The sequence below is a fragment of the Medicago sativa genome, chromosome 2 (assembly GCF_051527215.1).
Source record: "Medicago sativa cultivar Bolivia chromosome 2, Bolivia_mono, whole genome shotgun sequence".
Lineage (NCBI taxonomy): Eukaryota > Viridiplantae > Streptophyta > Magnoliopsida > Fabales > Fabaceae > Medicago > Medicago sativa.
In genome coordinates this window covers 63,713,531-63,740,110 of record NC_140750.1, presented here as the reverse complement: position 1 = coordinate 63,740,110, position 26,580 = coordinate 63,713,531, and the positions used below count along the sequence as shown (strand labels likewise).

Sequence of the window (26,580 nt, the reverse complement as noted above, 5' to 3'; positions counted from 1 at the left end):
CATCTAATTCTTTGGCTAAACCCATGTATATCTAAAATCATTGAGATAATACCGTGGACAAAAAGTTGCCTTGTTCTCTAGCTTTGTTTAATATACCAACAAATTAATGACGGGAGTTGTTTATTTTGGGTGAAAGCAAGGGAGTATAATTACATTATAATATGATATACAATACCCCACGTAGATGCTTTCTTAGGGTCTAGTACATTGAACTTTCCCTAGAACTAATATCATACTATATGGTATGTGTGCTGCTTAAGAAAGATTATTCTTTTCTTTACCTTTTTCAAATATTTTTTGGTCATTGGTAAAGGAGACTTCATGATGATATATACATAGCCTCGTTTAATTAACAACAATACTATATAACTAAAGCATATTATAGAGGAGCATCACAAACAAGTATACATGTTTAACAATTTCAAATATATATTCATAATATATCTATCCAAAATAATGTTGCTCAATAAAATGCAAATTAGCACGAAATCAGTCTTGAGATAATTTTTATTACTACCTTTTTCTTTAATTCTCATATCACTATTTTTTTCACAATTTTGTAGACTTGTATAATCCATCCCATTAACCGAAAGTATCCATAAATAAATAAGAAGCAACCCCAAAACCATAGGAAACACTACCTTCTTCACAATTACTAGTGACATTGTTCACCTGCATTGATTGCAACAGAGAATTAATGTATTTGCATAAAGATTATTAAGAAATCAACTAATTCGTGTACTTTTTTGTTTATATTTTTATTCCAGGAAAATAGCATAAAATAAAATATTATTTTTTCACTTTCATTAAGAACATTTAAGAGAATATAATAAAATAGCATAATAATTCAGGCAAGTAGCCAACTCGACATAAGACTTAAGAGTGCGATACCATACATTTTTTAAATATATATAAAAGAATGAAAATAAATAAGAAAATCATTCATTCAAAATGAATTTAATTCTTTGAGACCGTATGAATTTAATCTTCTGTGGCTCAAAGTAGAACAACAATAAAGTAAAAAAAAAAAAAAAATAGTATTCTTTCAAAAAAAAAAGTAAAAAAAATTGTATTAGCAACTTAGAGAATAAAATATATAAAAAATATAATATTGGATTGATCAAAAGCAAATATTAATCAATAATCTCTTTTATATATACTATCAATATTACTTACACATGAATAAGAGGCAAATAAAATATGCATGCAAATAAAATATATCAACTACATAATATTCAAACGATATAATATAAATCTATACTATATATATAAAGTAAACTACCCCTTTCAGCACACTTTTGAGTTGGACTTTTCTTTCCAAAAATATCCTTAATTTTTAATTTTTAATTTTAATTTAATTTTAATTTTAATTTTAAATACAAATAACACATGTAACAAATAAATATATACTATATATAAAGAAAACTACCCCTTTCAGCACACTTTTGGGTTGGACTTTTCTTTCCAAAAATACCCTTAATTTTTAATTTTAATTTTATTTTAAATACAAATAACACATGTAACAAATAAATAAGAATAAATTTAATTTAAAGAGAAAACTCACACACAATTCCTTATGAATTATTCTTACTGTTAGCCAGTTATATAATAGCACGTGGATTACTAATCCATGTCATTAATCGTCCCCGTTAACCCTCTTTTACCTCCATTAACCACATATCAAACTCACAAAAAACTAGCACAAAACAAAAACTCATGTTACTTTTTTATCAGCCGATTTTATGTTGTACTGTTGTTCCCCTCAATGCAATCGACAAAGATTGCCAAGTATTTTCATATCTTTTCCACAAAAAACAGTATTTCCATATTATTTTATTACTTCCACAGAAAACAATATTTCCATTTAAATTTTATTATTTTATTAGTATAAGTTACTCTTCCTTAGCCTTTGATCAATTGTAAAAAACGTGAGCAAAAAATAATGGCAAAGATTGGACTTTAAATCCTCTAAAAAAAGATTAGTAAGAAACGTGAGCAAAAAATAATGTTAAAGATTGGACTTTAAATCCTCTAAGAAAAAGAGTAGTAACAAACGTGAGCAAAAAATAATGTTAAAGATTGGACTTTAAATCCTCTAAAAAAATATTAGTAACGAACGTGAGCAAAAAATAATAATGTTAAAGATTGAACTTTAAATACTCTAAAAAAAAGATTAGTAACAAACGTGAGCAAAAAATAATGTTAAAGATTGGACTTTAAATCTTCTGGAAAAAAAAAAGATTAGTAACAAACGTAAGCAAACAATATTGCTAAAGATTGGACTTTAAATCCTCTAAAAAAAGATTATGACTCAAAATATTTTAGAAAAAGATTTGTTAGCACTATAATAAATATTAATATGTAGGGTTCTCACAGTTCATAGTTCGTTCCTGTATTATTTAGTTTTTCTGAACCTCTCTCAGCCCTCTGCATCAGAATTCAGAATTAACCTGTAAGTTTTTGAGCCCGTTTGTTGTATCTTTTTTTAGGAAAAAATCACTTTTTTTAAGAAAATAATCACTTTTAAGAATATTGCATTCGTTTGTTACATATTTTTAAAAAAAATCAGAATCTAAAAAAAATCTAAAAACAACTTCAAATGAGAAGCTGTTGAGAGCAGCTTCTCAAAAAATAGATATTTTTTAGTGGAGGGAGAAAATATGAATCTAAAGATTGAACTAATTTTGTAACAAAAAATCGCTTTTATATAGCTGTATCCAAACAAACTAAATTATTATTTTTTTTAAAAAGTGATTTTTATCACGGTAAACAAACGCAAAATAGATTCTGATTTTTCATAAAATCTCTAAAAAATAATCTCTAAATTATTTTATGTCAAAATCATTTTTATTTTAATCCGTAACAACCCTTTTTCTTTTTCTTTCATGTTACAACTAATCAAAGTCGATTAATTATGTTACAACTAATCAAAGTCGATTAATTTTATGAATTATATTTGACTTTGCTGATTTATAAGTGATTATGAGTCAAAAATAATTTTGTTATATGCCTTGACAATATTTTGTTTATAAATCAATATATCAATAATTTCCATTAATATTTAAAAATTTAAAAATTTAAATCAAAATTATACAAACAAACGTAATAAAATAATTACATGCGTTCATGCCCGTCTTTCCGCTAGTAAGTATAATGCAATAAAAATTAATAAGAAATTTGTGTTTTGATGCATCTGGTATGACATGCTTTTCAAATTTCAATAATCTAGGGCAAGTACCCATGTGATGCACATGATAAACTATGTGGAAGGGTAATACAATTTTAATTACTTAAAAAGTTATTAAATGATATTTAAAATTGATATAGTATAGAAAGTTCATAGTTTTCATAGTTGACCACAAAATATGTACAAATAATAATTATTATGATGTATGACTTTTAAGTGAGTTATCACATGAGTAGGGTAACTACCTTGAAGTTATCAGAAGGAGAATAGTAGTGACAATATTTAGTTCACACAGGAATATGGACAATGAGAGGTTGGATTGTCACGGTTACATACACATTAAAAATTGAAGATGAGATTTTAATCACCTAGATTAAGTGTTGAACTAAGTTTGCACTATCAAGATTTGTACTATCAATGGCTGTTTACTATTCAATGTTATTGTGTGACAATATTACATTGGCATTTTTATAGATGACTGTTATGGGTTCATTTCGTGCATATATATAGTAAAAATATAGTGCAAGAGTTCATTGACCCTATAAATTTTTTATGCATGTGTGCTTCAACAAACTAATATTCATTAATGACAATGAATGTTGTTTAAATTTGTCATTCACACATCTCAATACATCGTCACACCAATCATTACTATTCATTTAAAATCAATAACTTGCGTTCATGCCAAAGCTAAAAGACAGAATCAACCAATTTATGCTATGTGGTTTGGGAGAAAAAATGAATAAAATTATGATGAGGCATGGTTGAATCATGAATGTTTGAAAATCTTCATAAATCATTGGTGATATGGATTGTGCATGAGATAAAAACATGGATCGGTTTTAATGGATATTTTTGCGGGAAGTTTTGTGGTAGATATTGGAAAATTATGATTTATTATGATTAATCTTTTGTTAAAAACTTTTGGTTAAGTACTTCAGCGATGCTATTCATCGCGAATAAATTCTCACGAGGCACTCACGAAAAGTGGTTTCCTAGCTATAATGATCCAACTAAATAAAAGGCTGAATTAGTGGAATTCAGGTGGCAATGGTGTTATGTAGTGCAAATATATATATCGGGATAAATTAGGGAAGTTTAATTCGCTTTACATAGTATTTTCCTATATTTAAATATAATGGTTGTTTGTCTTTTTTTTTTATATACAAAAATTAAGATATTTATCCATTCAAATGGGTAGATTACAATAAAAACAACACAAATTATGTGTCGCTAAAACTAAAAAGGATAAATTTGTAAATAAACTCGCAACATCTAAGTTAATAATATAAAATGGCATAAGGCCTATCAAAGTAAACTAATTAAAGTGAACTCGGAATGCCATGCCTTTAGATTCGTAGCATTGAAGCAAAAGTCGTCATTAGTTGAATCTGTAATGAGTCAAAGTTGATATGTCGATCTAGATGGAACAAACACTACAATAAGATGAAAAAACTAAACTATGCCTAACTACAAAATCAAAAAAAAAAAGTCTGTGAGTAACATTTTTTTAGAAAAAAAATTATGTTCCAATACTCTTACTTGGTCCTCATTGATTTATGTTTCAATAACCTTTAATCACAACAGAATATAAAACAAATCCATTAGCCGAGTCATTACAAATGATCATGCATCAGTGATCGGATGATATCTCATGTAACATAGTACTGTCGTGGTCGAAAAAGAGAAGGTCGATCACGAGCGTCACATTAAATTCAACGCCTTTACTCAATCCACACAAACAAAATTCATCCACTTGAAATGCTAACTGAGTCAAATGGAAGCTTAGAGAGTGAGTGTAGTTTAGGGTTCAGAGCGACTAGGGTTTTTGAAAAGTGAGAAGTTTTTTTTTTTTCAGCACAAGAACTATTTGTGCGCACGATATTTTACGAGGTTCCATAACGGCACTTAAACACACTATACCTTACATTGTACATTTTTCACTTGAGAGTCTTGTACATTACGCTGTATTGTGTTTCTCTAATCCATGTTAGTACATCGTAAGTTCACAACACCTTATAATAAATATGTCCTACTTATTTATTTAACTTTGTTTTTATGTGTGCGATCTTATAGGTTCTCGTAATGTTGACAATAATATTAAATCACATCTTTAATGTTCTACAAATGACTAGAATGGCATGTCATTCTAGTAATTTGTATAATGTGTTTACCATTGTCTAATTCAATGACATGTCATCCACTTGAAACAAATATGACAAAATCTTTTCGTGATAATGATCATGTGTAAAATTTCCCCTTTGCCCTCATATTTATATTGAACACATGGCATACACTGTGTCACCGTTGTCTAGTTCAATAGATCATATGATTTTCTACTATTGTATAGGAGGTGAAAATTGTTGTGGCAAAATCCCTAATTAATTTTAAAGATAATAAACCTTATGATTAAAGAATTAATGGACTTTGATTAATTTATTGATATTTAACTTGTGTTCTTGAGTGTTTAACTAAGACAGGAACAAGGTTTAAATCATACCAAGATACAAGAAATCAAAGGACATTTGAATTCATGATCTAACTTTGAGGTCAGAAAGTTAGATCAGAATGTTGCTCCTCAAGAACGTTGATCAAGATCATGCAAGGCACACGGGACATGAATAAATGTCCAGGAAAATACATTGGCATGGATCAATCAAGCAATAATGGGATATACAAGATGTATGTCAAAAAGGATACTCAATGTTCATTTAAGACTATGAACATTAAAGTACTAGGAATATTCCAAAAGGGAATATCATACTAGATGTTAAAATCACTGCTCTTCATTGTTGTTTTACTATTAGGATTTGATTACATCAAATGGTAGTCTTACAAATCATCCTAAGTGAAACAAAAAGAAACATTTTGATGATCAGAATGTTCAGCTCTGCACATGCTTCCTTTATGAACAGTACAGTAGGTGAAAAGTAAAAAGCAAAAGCAAAAGCAAATCTTGTCTCACTCAATTAGAGTTAGACATGTATGGGATTTGGTACTGTACATGGACCACACAATCCCTCAAAGCATGGGCATGAAGATGCAGAATTCACTTTATCTGTCCTGCACTGTTTCCAAGGCAAATCTAAAAAAGTATTATCCAACAACATTCTGATGTATGTGGAAAAGCCACTACTTATATATAATGCCCAGAAAATCATATGAAACGCATATGATGAGCCCAGAAACTCATATCTTCATTCATACATGATGAACCCAGATGAAGATCATGATGAACATCAACATTCTGATGTTCATCCTGAAGAACACAACAACATTCTGATGGTCAGAATGTTCACCCAGATTTTCAAGTAAAAGCTAGCGAGGCCCAGGACACATGGCATAACACCATTAGTCACCCTCCAACGGCTACAAGAGCCCAAGAACTCTGTAAATAGAAGTGAAAGGCTCATCAATTACTTGCACCATTGCAAAGCATACAAGAAAAACAACCTTATTGTTTTGAAGCTTTAGCATTTGAATTGATCATCACTGGACATTCAAATTGTCTCTTGCAGTGTAAATTAATTCTCTATTATCTTGTTAAAGATAATTTCTCCCTCCATTCTTCTCTTGTTTGATTTCAATCATTCAAACTCCATACAAATTGTAATCAAAATCTCATCTAGCTTTAGGGGTACTAAAGTGTTAGTTTGAGCAAAAATTGTAAACGTCTAAGTGGGTAACTTAGCAAGAAGATGCATGCCTGCTGAGGCTTAGCGAATACAGTGTTGTAATTGTTCAGGTGAACAAAGATTGTAAGGTGCAGGATTTGAGAGGTTATCTCAAGCATCATAGTGAAAAATCTCACAAGATTGTGAGGAGTGGACTAACCCACATTGGGTGAACCACTATAAATCTTTGTGTGTTCTTTCTCTCTTCCTTATACTCTTTAATTTCAATATACACTTCACACACAACCACATTTTATTTATTAAACAGTTTTTGCATAAGAACTTCAGAACATTCTGAAGTCATTTCACTAACTTAACTATTCCAAGTAAACAATTTGAGAATTAATTTGAAGTTACAGGTTAATTTTTAAAGGGTCACAGTTCAAACCCCCTTCCTTGTGTCTATTTTATCTACTTCAAAAATTTCATCTTGGTCACTCATTTCCCTTAGCATTCATGAAATAATCATCAACCACTTTATAATCATCTTGTTACAGATAATGTTTGAATGAGAACAAATCACTTGACTCCATATCTAAGGATTATAGTGGTTTATGGTTGTATGGTGGCATACATCACTGTCATTGTGTGAATATCTTATAACACTATGCATAACTCACTTTGTAGTATTCTCACAATGTGTTAATCTAATATAAATATTACTATTAATATTTACACCTTATGTGAAGACTTGATATTTCACATCCTTGACCAACGATATATGGCCATAAGCTTACTCACATAATAATTTATGTGAATTATTGTTATCCCATTTTCCCGTAAAACTTGACTACTAATATTTTAAGAATAAGGCCCTTATAATTAATGGGGTTTCATGATATGGTCATACTATGTTTCATTAATCGGGCTAACTATTCCTTGAACTATATTTCTTTGAAACAAATATAATAAATAAATGTATTTTATTATAAATAAATAATCATGATATAATTTCTAAGTTTAAACATAAACTTATAGACCTTTAGGGCTTATAGCAACGCACTAGTGCCAATCATGCATATACCTAATATGTATAGATCTAGTATGGCTGCCATGCTTCTAATAAGAAAGAGGTTTTGTAAGGCCAAAAACATTGTCAAGTGTTGGTAGTCTATATATCTTCAGATCTCCTATTTCGACTATCTCTTGAATTATGTGATAGCTCTTAAGTAAATGTTTGGATTATTGGTGAGATGTGGTTCCTTTGCTTGCACAATGGCCCCATTGTTATTACAATATAGTTCAATGGAGTCCAAAATACTAGGAAATGTACTAATTTCAAAAATGAAATTATTGATCTAAACTGCTTTCTTTGTTAGATGCATCAATGTACTCGAAAATTGTAGTATAATCAACAACTATTTTCTGATTTGAACACTTTCAGCTCATAATGTCACCATTTAAGAAAAAACACGTAACTGGATTGTGATTTAAAATCATCTTGATATGTCTAAAAGTTAGCATTGGTTTAACCTATTACCTACTCATTGCACTTAAAGAATATGAGACATTTGGTCGGGTACATAATATGGCATAAATGATAAAAATAAATTGTAAGTTAAGTTAGATTACCCATTTCGTCCTATAGATTTCTAGACTACTCTTATGCTTTCAGCCTTTGTCTAGTCTTATATTTTCATAAACCATTATTCCTCTCTACAAAGTGGTTGCCTAATATTTTTCTCCAAACACATTGAGGCTAGATTAGTGTTTTAAATTCCCTCAACAAAAGAAAATAAAGTGATTATGGAAAGTTATGAAAAGTTCATCATATGGCTACTTTTTATGATCCGAAGATAGAAGGGAGATTACTCACTCATCATAAGGATGAGCTTCCTAAATAAATAAAAGAAAACAAGAAAATAAAAACAAAGAAACTTTTTTGAAAACAAGAGCACAACACAAAAGTTTATATGGTGTAATGTGGTGTGAAATTAATCTTAGGCTTGTCCTATTTATAGCAAAACCCTTCTGATTTCGTGCACCATTAGATATTACAAACCTTTAAGTATATCATGAACACAAAATCATCCAAAATCTATGAAGAAAAACAAATTAATTAAATTTAAAAGGTTGTTATGGCCGTAGTCCGGGGTTACAGTTGGTCGTAACAACCACAACGTTTATGGTCTTGATTATTTGACTGCCTTGATGCTTTTGAGAAGTTTATGGAACTAAATTCCACAAATTTTGAAGAGTTGTTGAATATTTTCCACCTCTTAGTCATTGAAAGAGGTCTTCATTTCTCCATGTCTTGGCTTGGTTATAAAGTCTTTAATAACCTAACCATATGCTCCATCTGCTCTCTCCTCTCACTAACTTAACCCCCCCTCCATTGGCCTTCACCGTCGCCTCCACCAAAATCTAAATCTTATTGTATCCATTTTGCTATGAATTATGGTGGTGTGATTATCCTTTATGGATGTATCACCTTCAAACCCTAAATGTGGTCATACCAAAACCTGATAAGGTCTAATCTCGTTGGCATCACCACCACATGACGGATGTCAGTTTTTCTAAACACAAATTTGTTTTATGTTTCTTGTTCTATGGTTTGTTGTTTCGTGCTCACCGTAGATATGAACTCGATCTCTTGCTTTTGAAGTCTTGCTTTGGTTGGGTTTTCTTTTCTGGTTGTTTCAAAATTTGAGTTTTTGTTTGAAATCTGGAATTTTCAGATCATTGTCTTCTTGTTAACAGTGGTGACTGCTCCCTGCCAATGATGGTTTGGTGTTTTTAGCTCAATACTTGGTTGATGCTGGGTTGTCTTATGAATTTCATTCTGGGTTCAAGAAATTAAATTTGGTTTTGGTTTAGTTGATGTGATTCACAACCTCATTGCCGAAGCTCCACGACAGGCGTGGTATGTTCTTCCGCGTTCACATATTTGCTATCCATTTTGTGGAATGTTGTTTAAAAGGGAAAGGCTTCAAAACTTGGAGTTGTTCAAGTCATTTTTTAGCCACTCAGTGCTGTCAAAATTTGTTAGCTTGAGTTGTTGATGTGCGGATACCTCCATGCTTTTAGTAGAATTCATTCGTCGTATATGAAGGGAAATGGTTCGTCTAGGCTCATCTGAGGTAGTTGCTTGTGATCCATTAAGTGCCACATTTTTTTGCTTGAATGTGGGTTTGCTTGGGTCGGGATGATTTCGACTATGACGTGTGTATGTTCGCTTGTTGGATCATTACCTTTTTGTTTGGTTTAGGACACTTTTAGTGTATTTTGTTTTTACATGTTCATGCTTATGCCCCCCTGTTATACCCTAATTTTGGACCTAAAAATACTTGTTCAAAATTTCCTTTCATCTTTGATATATGTCTATTATTCTTGAAGAATTGCCAATCTGCTATTGTTTACACTGACATGTTACTCTGCTTTATCTCTCAACTTAGCTTTACAAATCTTTTCAACTGTGTATTTGTCCATGTTTTCTTGCATTTCAAGTCATCCAAAATATTTTTCTTGCATTTCAAGTCATTTGAATTTGTCCTTGATCAATTACACCTTTCTCTGCATCTTATTTCAATGTTATTTGCAAAATTCATGAAAAAGGGTATTTTAGTCATTTCCTGCATTCAAATTCATTTTAGTCCTTGAAAATTGTTTGTGTCTTTTCAATTGGTTTGAATAAGTCCTTGTTTCAATCTCATGTCAAAATCCATTTCAAAAATCATGTTTAAAGTCATTTTGAGTCAGTTTAGCCCCCAGGGGCATTTTAGTCATTTCCAGTGTTAAAGCTCTGTTTAATCTCTGAAAAATTGTCTCTGAGTCTTTTAATTTGCCTGTATAAACTCTTGCTTTAATTCCTTGTCAAAAAACCATTTTAAAATTGCATTTGAGTCATTTTGAGTCATTTTAGTCCCCAGGGGCATTTTTGTCATTTCACACGAAATTTTGGCAGAGAGAGGTTACTTTGAAGTACCTCATTTAAGTAATTGGTTCGTTTTAGTCCATTTTGTGTCTTTTATTGGTTCCACTTTACGTTATTTTCCATTTACCAATTTTAAATTCAATTTTAGTTTAATTTTCATTTTAGTCCTAAAAATTCTAAAAAAAATTGCATTTTAGTCCTTCTGTTTCATTTTATTTCTTGTTTTTCTTCTTTTTTAATTTGAATTTTAGTCCTTTAGGTCAAACTTTTGTTTTAGTCCTTTTTTTAGGTCAATTGCATTTCAGTCCCAAAGTCTTAAAAATTGCAGATTAGTCCTTAATAATTTTTTGCAGGTCAGTCCTTTAAGTTCTGAAAATTGCAGAATAGTCCTTTTTAAAATTACAGATTGGTCCCAAGCTTTCTAAAATTGCAAAAAGGTCCTGAAGGTTCCAAACTCAGCAAGGCCGAAGCCAACCAAGTCCAAATCCACATGTCAGCAAGCTATTGGTCCAACATCACACATGGCAGCCTATATAAAGGCCAACTCATCAATACACAGCAGAGAATACCATTCATTACATGCCACATCACAAACAGAATAAAAGTTTCTCTCTCCATTCAGTTACGATCAAAAACCAGAATCAATCAAGAACACCAAGAACAATCCAAAACCCTAGAAATTCCAGGATGCAAATTCAGGGTCAAATGCGAAGAATTCATGATGATTCTCAGTGATTCATCAAAGAATCGTCATCATCGAATCACCACCTCTGCAATTCGAGTGCGAATTCACCATTGTTAACGGTGAACTCAAGCACGATCACAGAGGATTTGAAGAAGAGAAGAAGAGAGATCGAATTCGAAGTGAACCAGAGAAGAAGAAGATGAACAACGAAGCACTTACCAGAAGAATCAGAGGCTCTCTCAAGGATCTTTGTTCGAATCTCCGTTCGAATCCTGGTATAACTCAAGGAACCTTCTCATTTTTCGTTTTAATCTTCATCGAAGGTTCACAATCGAAAATAAACGGTGAAACAAAGTGGATCAACAAGTCCTGAGACTTGTTCGTTCGAAAAGCTTGAAAACCGAAACCCTAGAATGTAAATCCATGAAGATTCACCGTTTATTTACGAAAACAGAGTTCAAATCCAGAACCAGTGTAGAAAATAGGTTAGATTAGGGTTCAGTTTCAAGAAGATTCGAAAAAGATTTGGAACCCTAGAAATCGTAAGTTTAAACTCCGATCTATTTCGTTTCAATCACAATTTCACAAAAATAATCTTAGATCCGTAAAGAGGGGAGGAAGACGAACATTTCTGGGTAATTGGTTTAAAAAATAGTATCAGTTCGTCGGAGAAGATGAAGATTCCGATGAATCTTCATCTTCCTCCGCCGTCCTTCACCGTCCTCCCCAGTTTCTGGCCAGATTAGTGCTTCAGAGAGATAGAGAGAGAAGGAGAGGGTTAGAGAGAGAAACGAAGGATGCAAGTGAGCCTGGACCGGCCTGTAGTGTTTATAAAGGGGCTTGAACCAGACCGGTTCACCTGAACCAGTCTGGTTCAGCCCTGAACCTGTGTCTCCACCGTCTGATTTAGGTTTAGATTGACCTGGATCAATCCAACGCCCCTGATGCGTTTGGATGATCCAGGATCCTTGTTCCCTTGGGCCTGGGCTTCTTTTCTGTGCAGATTACATTTTCTTGCAATTTCTTGCTATTCACACACTGTGTTTTAATTTTTACACCCCTGCTTTGCCTAAATTTCTTTTAAAAATTCCTAAAAAATTTCCACATGTTTTTTTGATAATTTTCTTGACATTTTTGTGATATTTTCATATGTAAAAACCTGAGGGAAAATATGTGTGGTGTTCTTGCTAATTGTTCACTATTTTTTATTAAAATTTGTGAAGTTTCAACATGTTCTTGGTCTTAGAATCTTGCCTTGATATATTGGTGCTTGATATATGAATATACCATGTATATGCCTTTGGTTTAGTACTATTTCTCCACTGTTTATAAATTGATTTGTGAGTTTGCTTGCTTTACAAGTTACATGAACACTTTAGTATGTGAATAAATTGTAAAATAGGCTTATAATGAGTCATAATTTTTAAAAGCTTGACATTGCTTTGTAATTTTCATGTTAAGGCTGAAATAAACCTTTTGAAGAAACTTGTCATAACATGAAGATTATAGGACATGGCCTTGCTTTGATGTTATGATGCATATTAGGCATATTTTACCACTTTCTTTTGATTAAGTTTTTACTCCTTGCTTGATAATATTGCAATTGTGTCTAGTACTTCTCTTGCTTATATCTTCTACCACTCTTTTCCTTGTATTACTAATCCTCTACTTCATGTTTCATACATCTCATGAGCATTCCATACTTCATCTCCTTCTTCACTTTATTTCTTGCACTTTAAATTTTACCAAGACTTAGAATGTAATACCTAGGAATTCTTGTATTTTACTTTATGCTCTTAAATTCTTGCAAGACCATAGAATGTATCTAGGCCAATGATGTAAAGGACAATGGACTCTAATGATGTACACCGACACAAGCACCGACACATGCACACACATCACATAGATATTTTTAGATGTATGTTTAGGATTGAATGTTTAGATGAATGCTTAGGTTTCACACTTAGAAAAATCAATTTTCCAAAAAACTTGAACAACATCACTTGAGAACCTTTTTCCAAAAAATATAGGAGTCAAAACTCCTTTGCATTTTCTCTTTATTTTCTTAATCAAATTTCAATGAAAATTAATCATACTTGACTTTTTTTTCCAAAATCACTAATCAAACCCCACTTTTTCTTAAATCTCAATGCTCATGAAGCCTCTCAATCTCCATTCTTCAAAATTCCAATTTCCAAACTTAAAATCAACCAACAAAAACAAAAAATATTTTTGGAAGAGAACTACGGTGGATTTGATCCCTTAAAAGGGTACGTAGGCAAGGAACCAATATTCCTTCAATTCAAATAAAATAAAAATTCAAACATCTTCTCCCTCCAATTCTTCACTTAGTAAACTCTTAGGTGTAAATATCACTTTTCAAATAGCATTTAAAAATAAAGCGCGCGCGTAGAAAGTAAAGACGGTTCCTATAGGATACTATAGTCGTTATGGGTGCCTAACACCTTCCCGTAGCGAAAACAACTCTCGGACCTCGATTCTCAAGGGTTTTGCTTATTTTTTCCCTTCCCAAGAAAAAATGAGATATCAAAGGTTAAAAAGGTTCAAACGTAATCAATGTTTGACACCCGAAAACCAAGATAAAACACCCCCTAGTAATTTGCATTTTTCATTTTTATTTTATTCTATTTAGGATTTTGCAGATGTTCCCATATGTCCTCTATTTGCCTAATATATATAAATCAAGGACAATCCTCAAATTTTGACGTTTGTCCAGAAAGTTATTTCTATTCAACTTGTTATCGTTCTCAAGGATTAATCGTAAAAGGTTATTTGAATTTTGAAGTGTTGGTTGTCATGCGCTAGGTTTAAAATAAAACATGCAAAGATATTTTAAACATATTTAATTATAATTACCCTCAATATTTTACTCAAAAATTACCCTCGAGGATTTAGTTAGGTCATTCATAAAATACATCTCCCACTATTTTACTCAAATCAAATTACCCTCAATATTTTGTTGGAAGACTTTCTAGTGGACCGAGATCGATATTTCACTTTGGTTTGAGTTAGCTTTGGTTGATCATCCAAAATAAAATTATTAAGGTTGGAACTTCTTTCAATTGTATCTCATACAACTCTCGAATATTATTTAGTTGGAGGAATAACTATTCAATCTTATCCACCATATGAATTGTTCCAAACTCTTGCTTCTAAACTCTTTGATCTTATCCACCATATGAATTGTTCCAAATTCTTGGACGAATTAATTATGAAGTTTTAAATTGCCAAAAATTCAAAATAAAACAACATAAATTTCGACTTAGAAATTGAATTTTGAGCTAATTGTTTGCAGAGACATATATAAGAATATATAAAAAGGATGTGCAAAGTTTCATAGCATTTGGAATGCGTTTCAATGTATTTTTTTTCCAAACAAAACATGCAAAATTGTAATTTTCTTATGCGTAAGTGTATACTCACGGGTCAAATTTCGTTCCCTAATTTTGCTGGCATAGTTAGAACATCATAAGAGCCTTCACCATGATTTTTTTTAGTTTTTAAACGAGAGACGAATTAATTATGAATTGTTTATGAAATTCATAATTATATTGGATAAAAATTCATAATTAATGTGTCCCTAGTTGTGTAAAGCCATATTTTAATGTCTTAAATGGGACTGGAAAAAATGATAAAAAATTCAACCTTTAGAACATTTTTTGGACTACGCGTTTATTATAGGGTCAAAAATAAGAATAATATCAAATTATAGAGTTAAAATATGTGTTTTTTATTTATTTTACAGAGTCATTTTTCAGACATCGTGTATATTACACGGTCAATTTGAATAATTAACCCTTTTAAATTAACTCTGAAAAACCTCACTACGTAGATTTAGCATGGAGTTTTTGGAATCAAAGTGGTTTAGGTCAAAGTGCGACATCACTATCAATATGAATATCTTATGACACTTCACATAAGTTACTATGTAGTATTCTCATGATAGGTTAATTATGTGAAGACTTGCTATCTCATATCAACGACAAACGAGACATGACCATCAATCTACTCACATAATAGTCTCTATACATTACCGTTATCTCGTTTCACAATAAAACTTGACTACTTATATTTAAGAATAATGTTCTTGAAATAAACGGGTCATGCAATTAAGTCACACTAATGTTCCATTAATAATAATAATGTTTCTTTAAGATTAAACATAAATGAATAGCCATGATATAATTTGTAAGATTAAACATAAAACTATTGACTTCTAAGACATACAACAAAAAAAGTCAAAACCACCCCTCCTCAATAGATGATGAAGAAGAAGAAAGGTTAGAGCATCTACAATAGTAAACTAAAAAAAAGTCCTTGAATAGATCTCACATGCACACATCATTTATTTATATTAAAGTCCTTGAATAGATCTCACATGCACGCATCATTTATTTATATTTTTTAATTAGAATATCTATTAAGTAATCGATGACTCATATGATAGTAAACTAAAAAGAGTTTTTAAATAGGCATCACTAATATGTACTTTAATGTGTGCATTTAAAAAATAAATAAAGGAAATTGAATAAAGCAAAAATCACATGAATTCGAGACGGTGAAACCAACTTTTATCTATTTTTTTTCTTTCTATTTTAATCGGGGAACTTGTTAGTTGTTGAAGATAGAGGGTCTCTTTATATAGGCGATGGTAAGAAATAGGTACCAATTTTTTTCTTCCTCCAATATGGATCCTTAATAGGATGACGTTCCTATTAGGTAAGTGACTCATCTTTGGAGATGATCTTAGAGAGATGTTGAAGTTTTTCTCACTATTTAAACGGTAAAATTGAAAAAGAAAAACTCACTACTTGTTTGTCCATTAAGCTATTTCATTGTCTTCTAGTCTTTTTTTTAACTATATTCATTCATTCAAATTGACAACGTACCTCAATACAATACACATTTGTAAAAAAAGAAGAAGATGAATATGCAAACAAACCTACAACATAGATGCTAATAGCATTAAACAACAAAATACGTATGTCTACTAATGTGGCTATAGAGTCTTTCTTGATCCTATAAATTTCTTTAATTTCATCTTTTCTAATTGAATTTTATTAATATTTTGATTTTTAGAGTATTTGTTGTACTTATAGATAGTCAATTTATGTCACAGCTATTACTATTACTCGTCAATGATCTCAAAATTGTATAGGGTATGATGGTAATAACACTAGGACATTCCAATAAAAGCTTTGACTCGGTGAGGCTATAGTTGCTTCTTGTTTGCGTGAGAGAGTGAAAAAACTATAGACTTTTGGAATATTGGATGTACACAAACAATGGTGAGACTGAGATTGTGAAAATGAATTATATCTAGAATAATACAGATACGAAATAATTGACAAATATATATAAAATGGTTGTTGTTTTTATTTATTTTTGTGTATAAATAAATTGTAGTGGATGAAAATAAAAGAGAGAAAAAAAAAGGGAAAAAGAGAAATGCGATGTGTTTGTTTGCAGGGCTGGCTCAATAATCTTTAAAAATAAAAGAGACTTAAAACAAGTTTTGGTATACAAGACCCTTCTTATAATTGTTGTTTTCAGTTTTGGGATTGTTAAAAAACTCACCCAGCAGCAGTTAACTGCCGATATTTCTTGTTCCTCGGCAGTTAATTGTCGAAGTGACATTTTTTTAGGCATAGATTCGACGGCAGTTAACTACTGATGCAGATAAATGTATAATTTGTTGATGTTTCATAATGAAGGTTGAAGTGGGAACACCATTTTTCGACCCTTTTTGTCCGTATATAAGGCTTTTTTCTTATAAATTTAGTGAAAGTGGTCTTATCCTTAAAACGAGGACTTTAGTGGCCGTACCCTTAAACCAGTCTTGTTTGTTTGTAGGATTATAAGTTTAGTTTAGGCATAGAATGAGATGTAGTTGAGCTCCATTTTGAGAGTGTGGTCCCCGGTGGTCTCAATTCTCTTAGTAAGAATGTATGATATAAGTTAAAGGTAAAAAGGGAATTTTGTGATATTGAATGGAATTTCTAAATTTCATCATGATGAAGAAGTTCTTTTGGAGGATTGTTTGTTAATGCTACATTATATATTCGGTGCACCCTCAATGGAACAATGAATCCTTGTTGCTTTGGTGAAGGGGTGTGAGAGTGTGATTGAGAGTTGGATTGTTGGTTGGTCTTAGCTGGTTTCTGCTACTAATGTTAGGGTTGATTTTGATGCTAGTGAGGGTCCCACATCCAGTTTTTGTTTGCCACGTGGTGTGGAGCTTGTTTGTTTGGGGATGGATGACTCAGTCTTCTTCTTTCTCTCATTCTGGACTCTGGTGGCAATGCAATGCCATTGGCAACATCAACATGTTATTAATTAGTACTAGTAGGTTCTTTAATTTTAACATCAAACACCAAGGCATGCACTTTGTAAATTTGTCAAATTTTTAATGACAATTTTACAAGTACATCCTCATAGACGTATCTCTGTTTAAATAGTGCTGAGTTTGTGCAAGAAAATTAATATTTGATCTATACCTTTAAAAAAAAAATTGTTCTCCATAGAACACATTCTTGAAGAGGGATTGAGAGTTTTAAGTTGCGGCCAAATCACTTGAATAGTTGAATGTTAATTAGTTTAATAGTCGGTCTAAATGACCAAAGTTTGTTGGAATACTCTAAAATTACTCGGATGCTAAATACACTAATTACAATCGTTTACTGAAAAGCAATGACATACTCCTTCTTCTTTCGGTTACTATTATAAGAAAAAAGTATTTCGTTCATTGAATAATTATTGCATTTGATATATATCATAGACCCCCTGGTCATAATACATAAATAAATCAATAAATCTAAATAAAAACTTTTTACTTATAATAATAACTGAATGAAGTTTGCTTGGCGGCCGAATTGTATGTCATTTTTCATGGCCTTCGTATTGTATATGATGCGGGCCACATGAACATTATTATTGAATCAAATTCTAGGATGACTCTTGATTTAATTATGTCGGATGTCCAATCTCATCATCCTCATGCTCTTCTGATTAGTCAAATTGTTCAACTGCAACATCGAGATTGGATTGTTAATTTTCATCATACCCTCCGTCAAGGCAACGAGTCTGCGGATTGGCTTGCTAAGCATGATGCTTCTTCTTCGGATGCTCTAAAGTCTTGGATTTTTTGTCCTCCTCAATTGCATCATTCCCTTCTGGATGATGGTCTTGGAGTCGCTCGCTTGAGATTGTAGTTTGGTTTTGTTTTTATCATTTCTTCTTAATAAAAAAATAATTGAATGGAGTAAATATGAAATATCAAACATTGTTTAGATATGATTATTCTTTAATTTTTTGTTTCTTCTTATTTTTAATTGAGTTTTCTTCGTACGTAATGTATTAAGATCAGACTATTAGCTTAAGATGTTTGACATAATTCAATTTATGATTAAGATTTGCTCAATGTCACATTTTTACTATGGATTATTGTGAGCTTAGCTCAGTTGGTATGGACAATGCATAACATATGTAAGGTCCGGGGTTCGAACCTCGGCAACCACAAAAAAATCCATTTAGCTCTTCTACAACCATTAATCATGCTATACGGTTTTTTTAGTAAAGCTTCAATACGGGTTTTCTCCATAGGTAAAAGATTGAGATCAAATTCGGACTACAAATATGTTTGAACATGTTAGTTGTAAATCTAACAAATTAATTCCAATTAGTGATCAAGATTTGTTTCATGTGACATTTAGGGGTGTAAGTGGTTCGGACAAAACCAACGAAACCGAAAGTTCAAACCGAACCAACCGAAAAAATATCCGACCTTGTTTGGTTCGGTTTGAAACCGATCCGAACCAATTGAAACCGATCTAATTTGGTTTGGTTCATGGTTTTTTATTTTGAGATCCGTGAAACCGATGAACCAATCCGATGATAACCACACTCCTTATTTTACTAATATTATCCTACCTTACACAAACTTATGGTTAGGCCCAAAATTAAACATAAAATACTTTTTAATCCATTCACTTTCTCTCATCTTCTTCTCATCTCATCAGTTGACGATTCACGTTGGAATTGGATTGATTTAGTTTAGATGTTTTTATTTAATTTCATGGCGACCATAATTTCATGATGTTTAAATTTCAGGATGTTTTAATTTCAGTTTGCATGGATTTGTTATTTTGACTATGTTTTAATTTTAGGACGTTCTTTTGGAATTTTTGTGTTTGTTGATGAATGATGCATGTATGAATCATGAATGATTGAAATATTTGAGTTTAATGAAGTTGTTTTTCAAGAATGATGGATGAATGAATCTTGGATCATATGTATGAAATATAGAGTAAGGTTAGTTATAAAAAGTTGTTTGAAAAATAGAGAACATGAAAAAACAAAATATGAAATACAATTATACAAAGATCTATGAAATATTTTGTGAGAATATAATTTTTTTAATTGTATTTTTAAATAAACCGATCAACCGAACCAATCCAAACCGAACCAAACCGATTAATTTAGTTCGGTTTCTTTTTTGAAAAACAGTGAAAACCGAACCAATCCAAACCGATGAAGATTTCATCGGTTCAGATATTTTTTTGACTAAAAACCAATCTAAATCGAACCGTTACACCCCTGGTGACATTTTAACTAAGTGGGAAATCCATTTAGCTCTTCTACAAGAATCACCCATATCTATGTTAAACCCATTTTAAAAATTTAGCAAAGGATTCTTAGAGACCTTAATAAAATGTAACCATGCGGAGGCATTAATTACTTTATATGGCGTTTATTTGGGATTTTAGAGACCTTAATTGCTGCTTATTAACTCATGGATTAATACATTGATTATTAGTAATCACCATTGTTTTGTCAAAAGATTCTTGTGTGACCGTGTGACTTTCCTTTTCACCGCATATACATTAACTAGTTGACAAGCATGGTATTTAATTGCCTCAAAGAAAAAAAACATGGTACTTAATTTGGACCGTTTTTTGTCACCACAATGTCAAAATTGAAAAAAAATTGTACTGCCAAAAAAAAGCAAAAAAAGAAGAAAAAAAATATTTTCATTTATTTTTTGTACAAGGATTTTAAAATCTAATTTAATTTTTTTGTGATTTACGAGGAATTAGAAGCAATGAATCTTCATTATTTTTATGAGTTAGGAAATTAATGAGTAGTATCTTTTTTTGGTGAAATACAATAAATGAGTTTTAATTGTGAGGGAACAAGGAAATAAAATTCCTTGCATAGAAAATAAACCAATTATTATTACCAAAAAAAAAAAAATGAAAAAAGAGAAGAGCTTATCTAGTTTGTTAGAGTAATTAAGAAGAAGGACAAGTGGCTAAGGAAATGAAGAAATGACAGGGAATGAGAAAATTGGCTTTGGCCACAAGGATGAGTAGAGAATGTGGATGACACTTGGTTCAACAAAAAAACAATATAAAAATACCAAATTATTTTAGAGGTAGTAGAATAGAAAATAGAAAACACTACAGAAAAAAGAAGACAATACTGTTCACCTTACAAGAAAAAACAAAACTAATTATTAAAAATTAAATCATGATAAATCAAGGAATATATTTATTTAGATTTAATACATTTCCTAAAAAAAATATTTATATTTAATACACATACCTTTATCATTTTTTTCGCATACATATTTTGTCGTCTTAAATGAAACGACAAACACCATCTGAAAATCACACACACATATACTATAAAGTACCAAGTTTAAAATCAGATTAAGACGTTCAGTTTAACAATTTTGATATTGTCAAAAAAATTAGATTTTGTAGACTTTTTTTACGTATTCATTCTCGCGTAATTATCAGATCAATATAAACATTTGACTTTTATAAAAATAATTTTTAAAGTCATATCAAAGTACACATTATTGACTAAGGTGCGTTGATTTATAAAACTTGTTTATACGATCGATGAAGGTTAACTCAGTTAATAACAAATTATCAGATAACCAGTTAACCACGTAAAAACATAAGTCCCACTCCTTTTGTTTGATTATCTCTTTGATGGATGATTTGTTAACAAATTTGTTAGCGTTCATTAAGCATTGAAGTTTGCTTAAGTCGTCTAAAGAATTTTATATCGACGATGCATGATAATTAAATAAAATTATATAAATATAAAAAAGGAAAAGGATGATAATTGAAAAATGAAAATAAATAAAATAAAAAAAAAAAGAAAAAGTTCATGAAGATAGAAGGAAGTGAAATCTGTCTCGTGAAGCAGCAGGTGAAGAAGAGAAAGAAGGAAAGGAGAGAAAATAAAAGCTCACTCTTTCTCTCCATTCTTCTTCTTCCTTCTTCTTTCTCTCTCTAAAAACTCTTTCTACTTTCTCTCTCTAAAACCATAACAACAACAACAACACTCACGAGATCCCCATCCCCTTTCCTTTCTCTCTCCTCTTCCTCTTCATGCCTTCTTCTTCTTCAACAAACCCATTTTTCACTACTCACTACACACATTGCTAACACTCTCTTTGTGTTTTCTTCTGTTATCAGAGAGAGTTATTAAAGATTCAATCTTTCAACAAAACCCATTTCGGAAAAATCAACAAAATGTCACATTCACCAGAAAAACCCGAACCAGAAAAGCCTGAACCGGAGTTAGACCAATTTTCCGATCGGTTTCGTCAAACTGTCACTTTAGAAGCTAACAAACCGGATTTCCGTGAACTCGATCTGGGTTCACCTGTTTCACCATTGAGGACACGTGGCGGACCGTCGGTAAGTAGTAGTTCAGGTTCTTCTGGATCTTTCTCCGGTGGTGGTGGTGGTAATAGAATCGGGTCTAACCCTGTTTCCAAAAGATCCGATTCAGCTCCGAATAAAGATAACAGTAACTCCGGTGAACTTTCTGGTTCGAGTGAAAACTCTCCGACTGCGGATAGATCTAATGGGAATCTTAGAGGAACGAAACCGGGTCATACGAGATCCAATTCAGGATCCGGGTTGTTACATTCGGGTCAAACGGTGAACTCTCCGCCGTTGAATGTTCTTCCTACCGGAAACATTTGTCCTTCCGGGAGGATCTTGAAAACCGGTATGACGGCGGCGAATCGGAGTTCGAGAAGTGATGTTCTTGGTTCTGGAACTGGGAACTATGGTCATGGTAGTATAATGCGTGGTGGTGGTGTTGGAGTTGTCACCGGGAAGATGGAGAGTAACAGTATGAGAAGTGGCATTGGGGGTGATTTAGGAAAAAGGGGGGTGCAGAGTGTGGATCCAGAAGAGTTGAAGAAAGCTGGGAATGAGCATTACAAAAAGGGTCATTTTTCAGATGCATTGAGTCTTTATGACCGTGCAATTTCGATGTCGCCGGGGAGTGCTTCTTACCGGAGCAACCGCGCTGCGGCGCTGACCGGTTTAGGAAGACTAGGTGAAGCTGTTAAGGAATGTGAAGAGGCTGTTAGATTGGATCCTAATTATTCTAGAGCTCATCATCGTTTAGCTTCTCTTTTCATCAGGTGAATAATCATGGATTGTTTGATTTGTTAAGTGTGTTTTTGCATTGGTTGGATCTAGCCCATTTTGTTGAATTATGTTATTAGTGTTTAATTTTGTTGTTAAATCTCTAGTCTTGATTTAATTTGAGGTTTAGTGTTCTTGGAATTTAAATCTGAATCTGTTGTTTGTTATGTTGATTGACATTGTTAAGGTTGATGATGATGTTGTAGATTAATTGGATTTGCATTCATTGATCCTTTTATGGAATGGTTTTGATGATAGAAGTGATGGTGTGACAGGTTAGGACAAGTTGAGAATGCTAGGAAGCACCTTTGTCATCCGGGATTAACACCGGATCCGACAGAGATGCAGAAGTTGAAAATGGTTGAAAAGCATATTAATAAATGTGCAGATGTTAGGAGAGTAGGAGATTGGAAAAGTGTTCTGAGGGAACTTGATTCTTCTGTTGCTGCTGGAGCTGATTCTTCTCCTCAGGTATTATCGATGATTTTGTTTTTATAGTTGTTTTGAGGTGTTATATTTGAGTTGAATATGTTATATATGAAAATGTGTATATGAAATGAAATGTCTGAACTTTGTTGGAAATTGAATGTACAGCTCTTTATGTGTAGAGCAGAAGCCCTCTTGAAACTACATCAAATTGATGATGCAGAATCAGTTTTGTTACATGTTCCGAAATCGGAGCCACGTGCTAATAGTAATAATACATCTTCTCAAGCAAGATTTTTTGGGATGCTCTCGGAAGCTTATTCCTACTTTGTCAAAGCTCAAATTGAGATGGCATTGGGAAGGTGAGTTTAGACACTATTAGTATTAGTCGTAGTATTACTAGCCTTCATTGGAAAATCCTAAGGGGGCAATGATTTCGATTGGAGAGTGAAGATCGATGATTGATGTATTGCAGGTTTCAGAATGCAGTCACAGCTGCTGAGAAGGCGAGCCAGATTGACTCCCGAAATCTTGAAGTTGCTGTTTTGGTTAACAATGTAAGGATGGTGGCAAGAGCTCGAGCTCGTGGAAATGATCTTTTTAAATCTGAACGGTTCACTGAAGCTTGCTCGGCATACGGGGAAGGTTTGAGATTAGACCCTTCAAATTCTGTTCTATATTGCAATAGAGCAGCGTGTTGGTTTAAGCTTGGTCAATGGGAAAAATCAATCGAAGACTCTAATCAAGCTTTACGTATCCAGCCACATTATACAAAAGCTCTTCTTCGAAGGGCTACATCAAACAGCAAGGTAAATTGTCTTTTGCCGGTCTTTATGATACCATATTGTTGTGACTTGTGATGAAGTTTATTGATAATATAATCTTCTCTTTTTTTTTTTTTTTTTTCCAAATGCAGCTGGAGAGGTGGGAAGAAGCAGTAAAAGATTATGAGGTCTTACGAAAAGAACTTCCAAATGATAATGAAGTTGCTGAAGCTCTTTTTCATGCACAAGTTGCGCTAAAGAAATCTCGTGGAGAAGAAGTATATAATTTAAAATTTGGTGGTGAAGTGGAACAAGTATCGGGTCTTGAGCAGTTTAGATCTGCAATATCTTTACCAGGTAATTAAAATGTTGTTTAAAGAGGAGTCTTCTGCAACTGAGTTTAGTCTGTTGTTAATTTTCTATTCTCATGATATTATTATTTCTTTATTTTGCAGGTGTTTCTGTTGTCCATTTTGAAGTTGCTTCTAACTCACAATGTAAGCAAATATCACCATTTTTGGATACACTATGTGGTCGGTATCCATCTATTAACTTCCTCAAGGTAGTGTTTTTGACTTCACTACGTGCATGTTTGGATTGACTGTGTGTCACCGTGATTTCGAAAAATGTTTACTTTTGAAACTTTCAACGGAATCACGGTGTCACCCTGATTCTTCAAACTCACAGTGATTCCAAACATGCACGTGTTCTTTTTGCCTGTAAATGAGTGATATTGAAATGGAACTTGCCTAATGTGTGCATTTTTTCCTTTGATCAAAGGTGGATATTCAAGAAAACCCGACAGTTGCAACTGCTGAGAATGTTAGAGTCGTACCAACTTTCAAGATATACAAAAACGGAAGCAGAGTGAAGGAAATCATATGCCCTAGTCGTGACATGTTGGAACACTCAGTGAGGCATTACAGCATTTAGAATTCATCATCATTTGTAATACTTCTCTCTTGTCCTATCTGCATTTTTCCTTCTCACGGTCCCCAAACTGCTACTTAAACTCTCTACTAGTCCCCACAGTTCTTCCAGTCTTTTGATCCCACCATGAAACTATCACCACCCGATACCTGTGACATAGTAAAAAAACCAGACAATAATCTCGTTAGCATCATTGAATGCCGTTGGAACCTTAGAGGTAGTAGTCAAGTTCCTTTTGGAGTTTTTATTTTATTCATTCATTCCTCATTGCTCTATGGTTCCATATATGTTCCTATGTTTCTTCCCAACTCCCTTGATCAATTTTCTTGTATCCCCAGTTTCTTTTTTAAGGTAAAAAAATGTGTTATGTCTGTACAATTGATTTCATATGAGATTTTAAATTGCTTTTTAAGATAGAAAAATAGAGATATAGACAAAAGGGAGTGGAAGGTGTTGTGCTAGTTATAGAGGGGGATCTGTAATTCTGTACATGTATATATGTGATGATATATACACTTGACAATGGAAGCCTTTGAGGGGAGATAGGTTAAGTGGTGGGTGGGGTATTGTTTCTTTTTTTTTCTTTCTTTTTCTTTACCCCTTTCTGTCTTGGCCATTTAATCAATAAAAGTTCAGTTCCTATTTTTTTTAAATTTTATTTGTTTTTATTTACTGTATGAAACTGAAACCATACATGGCATGGCATGTTTGGATTTCGAGTGAGTATGGCAAAATCACAGTCACCTTGATTACGCAAAATTACACTTTAGAGTTTCAACAAAATCATGGTGTCACGCTGATTTTGTCAAATTCAGTGCGATTCAAAACACATACACAGTGATATACTCCAAAAATAAATAAATAAGTGATGGAGTGTTGAGAAGGAATTGTCATGTGTGCATTGGGCAAAGGTTGAAAGAGCTGTGTGACTGGGTCTTGGGATTGGAAATAGTTGGTTATAGCATTTAAGTTGATGGCATTTTTATGGTTATGTTTGACATCTAAAAGCAAGGTACATGTGTTTTTAAATGAAGGTTGGTTGTGTTTAATATTGAAGGGGAGTGGCGTGGTAGTGGTTGATACAATTCATAACTACATCTTTTTACACTGTCCTTTTTAATATAAAAATAAATAATAATTGGATTGGGCGGTGGACCACTAAATCATTTACTTATAATTACACATCAAAAGAAAATTTTATACTTATAATTAATAATTAATAACCAGTGGTTGCCTTTTATATTTCTCAAATGTAATTAAAAATTTCATATCAAGGTGTTGGGTGTGTAAGCAAGCGTACTTATGTTACTAATTTCATATTTGTGTTTCTCAACTTTTAACTTTATGCTAGCTACATTTTGAATAATCACTTGTGTATGTTTGTATGGTAAACAATACTTTTCAATGCAAATAATGTAAATACTTGACTATATTTTTCAAGTAAAATCTAAGTATAAACAATCTCAAAATTAAATTATCTTAATATACTTGAGGTTGAAGATTTCTTTTTGGGCAGATTTTAGGGTGCTGATTAATTATATCTTGACTATTTAAAATACT

General features: G+C 32.2%; 1 protein-coding gene across 2 annotated transcripts; it reads left to right on the top strand.

Annotated features, from left to right (window-relative positions):
- The first annotated feature begins 21,657 nt into the window (after nt 1-21,657).
- On the top strand, nt 21,658-25,673 carry TTL1 (tetratricopetide-repeat thioredoxin-like 1). Of its 2 annotated transcripts, none has more exons than XM_085745562.1 (7): nt 21,658-22,896; nt 23,176-23,371; nt 23,495-23,688; nt 23,802-24,135; nt 24,243-24,447; nt 24,546-24,587; nt 24,871-25,673. In XM_085745562.1, the coding sequence occupies exons 1-7, from the start codon at nt 21,989-21,991 to the stop codon at nt 24,906-24,908; spliced, it is 1,917 nt and encodes a 638-aa protein (XP_085601688.1). In that variant the 5' UTR covers nt 21,658-21,988; the 3' UTR covers nt 24,909-25,673. The 2 variants fall into 2 exon arrangements, with proteins under 2 accessions (XP_085601688.1, XP_085601687.1); XM_085745561.1 differs by having other exon boundaries at nt 24,546-24,652.
- Nucleotides 25,674-26,580: the final 907 nt, after the last annotated feature.

What these genes read in the sequence shown, in the direction of transcription:
- TTL1 (XM_085745561.1), top strand. Translation starts at nt 21,989, where the DNA reads ATGTCACATTCACCAGAAAAACCCGAACCAGAAAAGCCTGAACCGGAG. An exon ending in TTAGCTTCTCTTTTCATCAG is followed by an intron (nt 22,897 to 23,175) that starts GTGAATAATCAT and finishes ATGGTGTGACAG; the next exon opens with GTTAGGACAAGTTGAGAATG. An exon ending in GAGCTGATTCTTCTCCTCAG is followed by an intron (nt 23,372 to 23,494) that starts GTATTATCGATG and finishes TTGAATGTACAG; the next exon opens with CTCTTTATGTGTAGAGCAGA.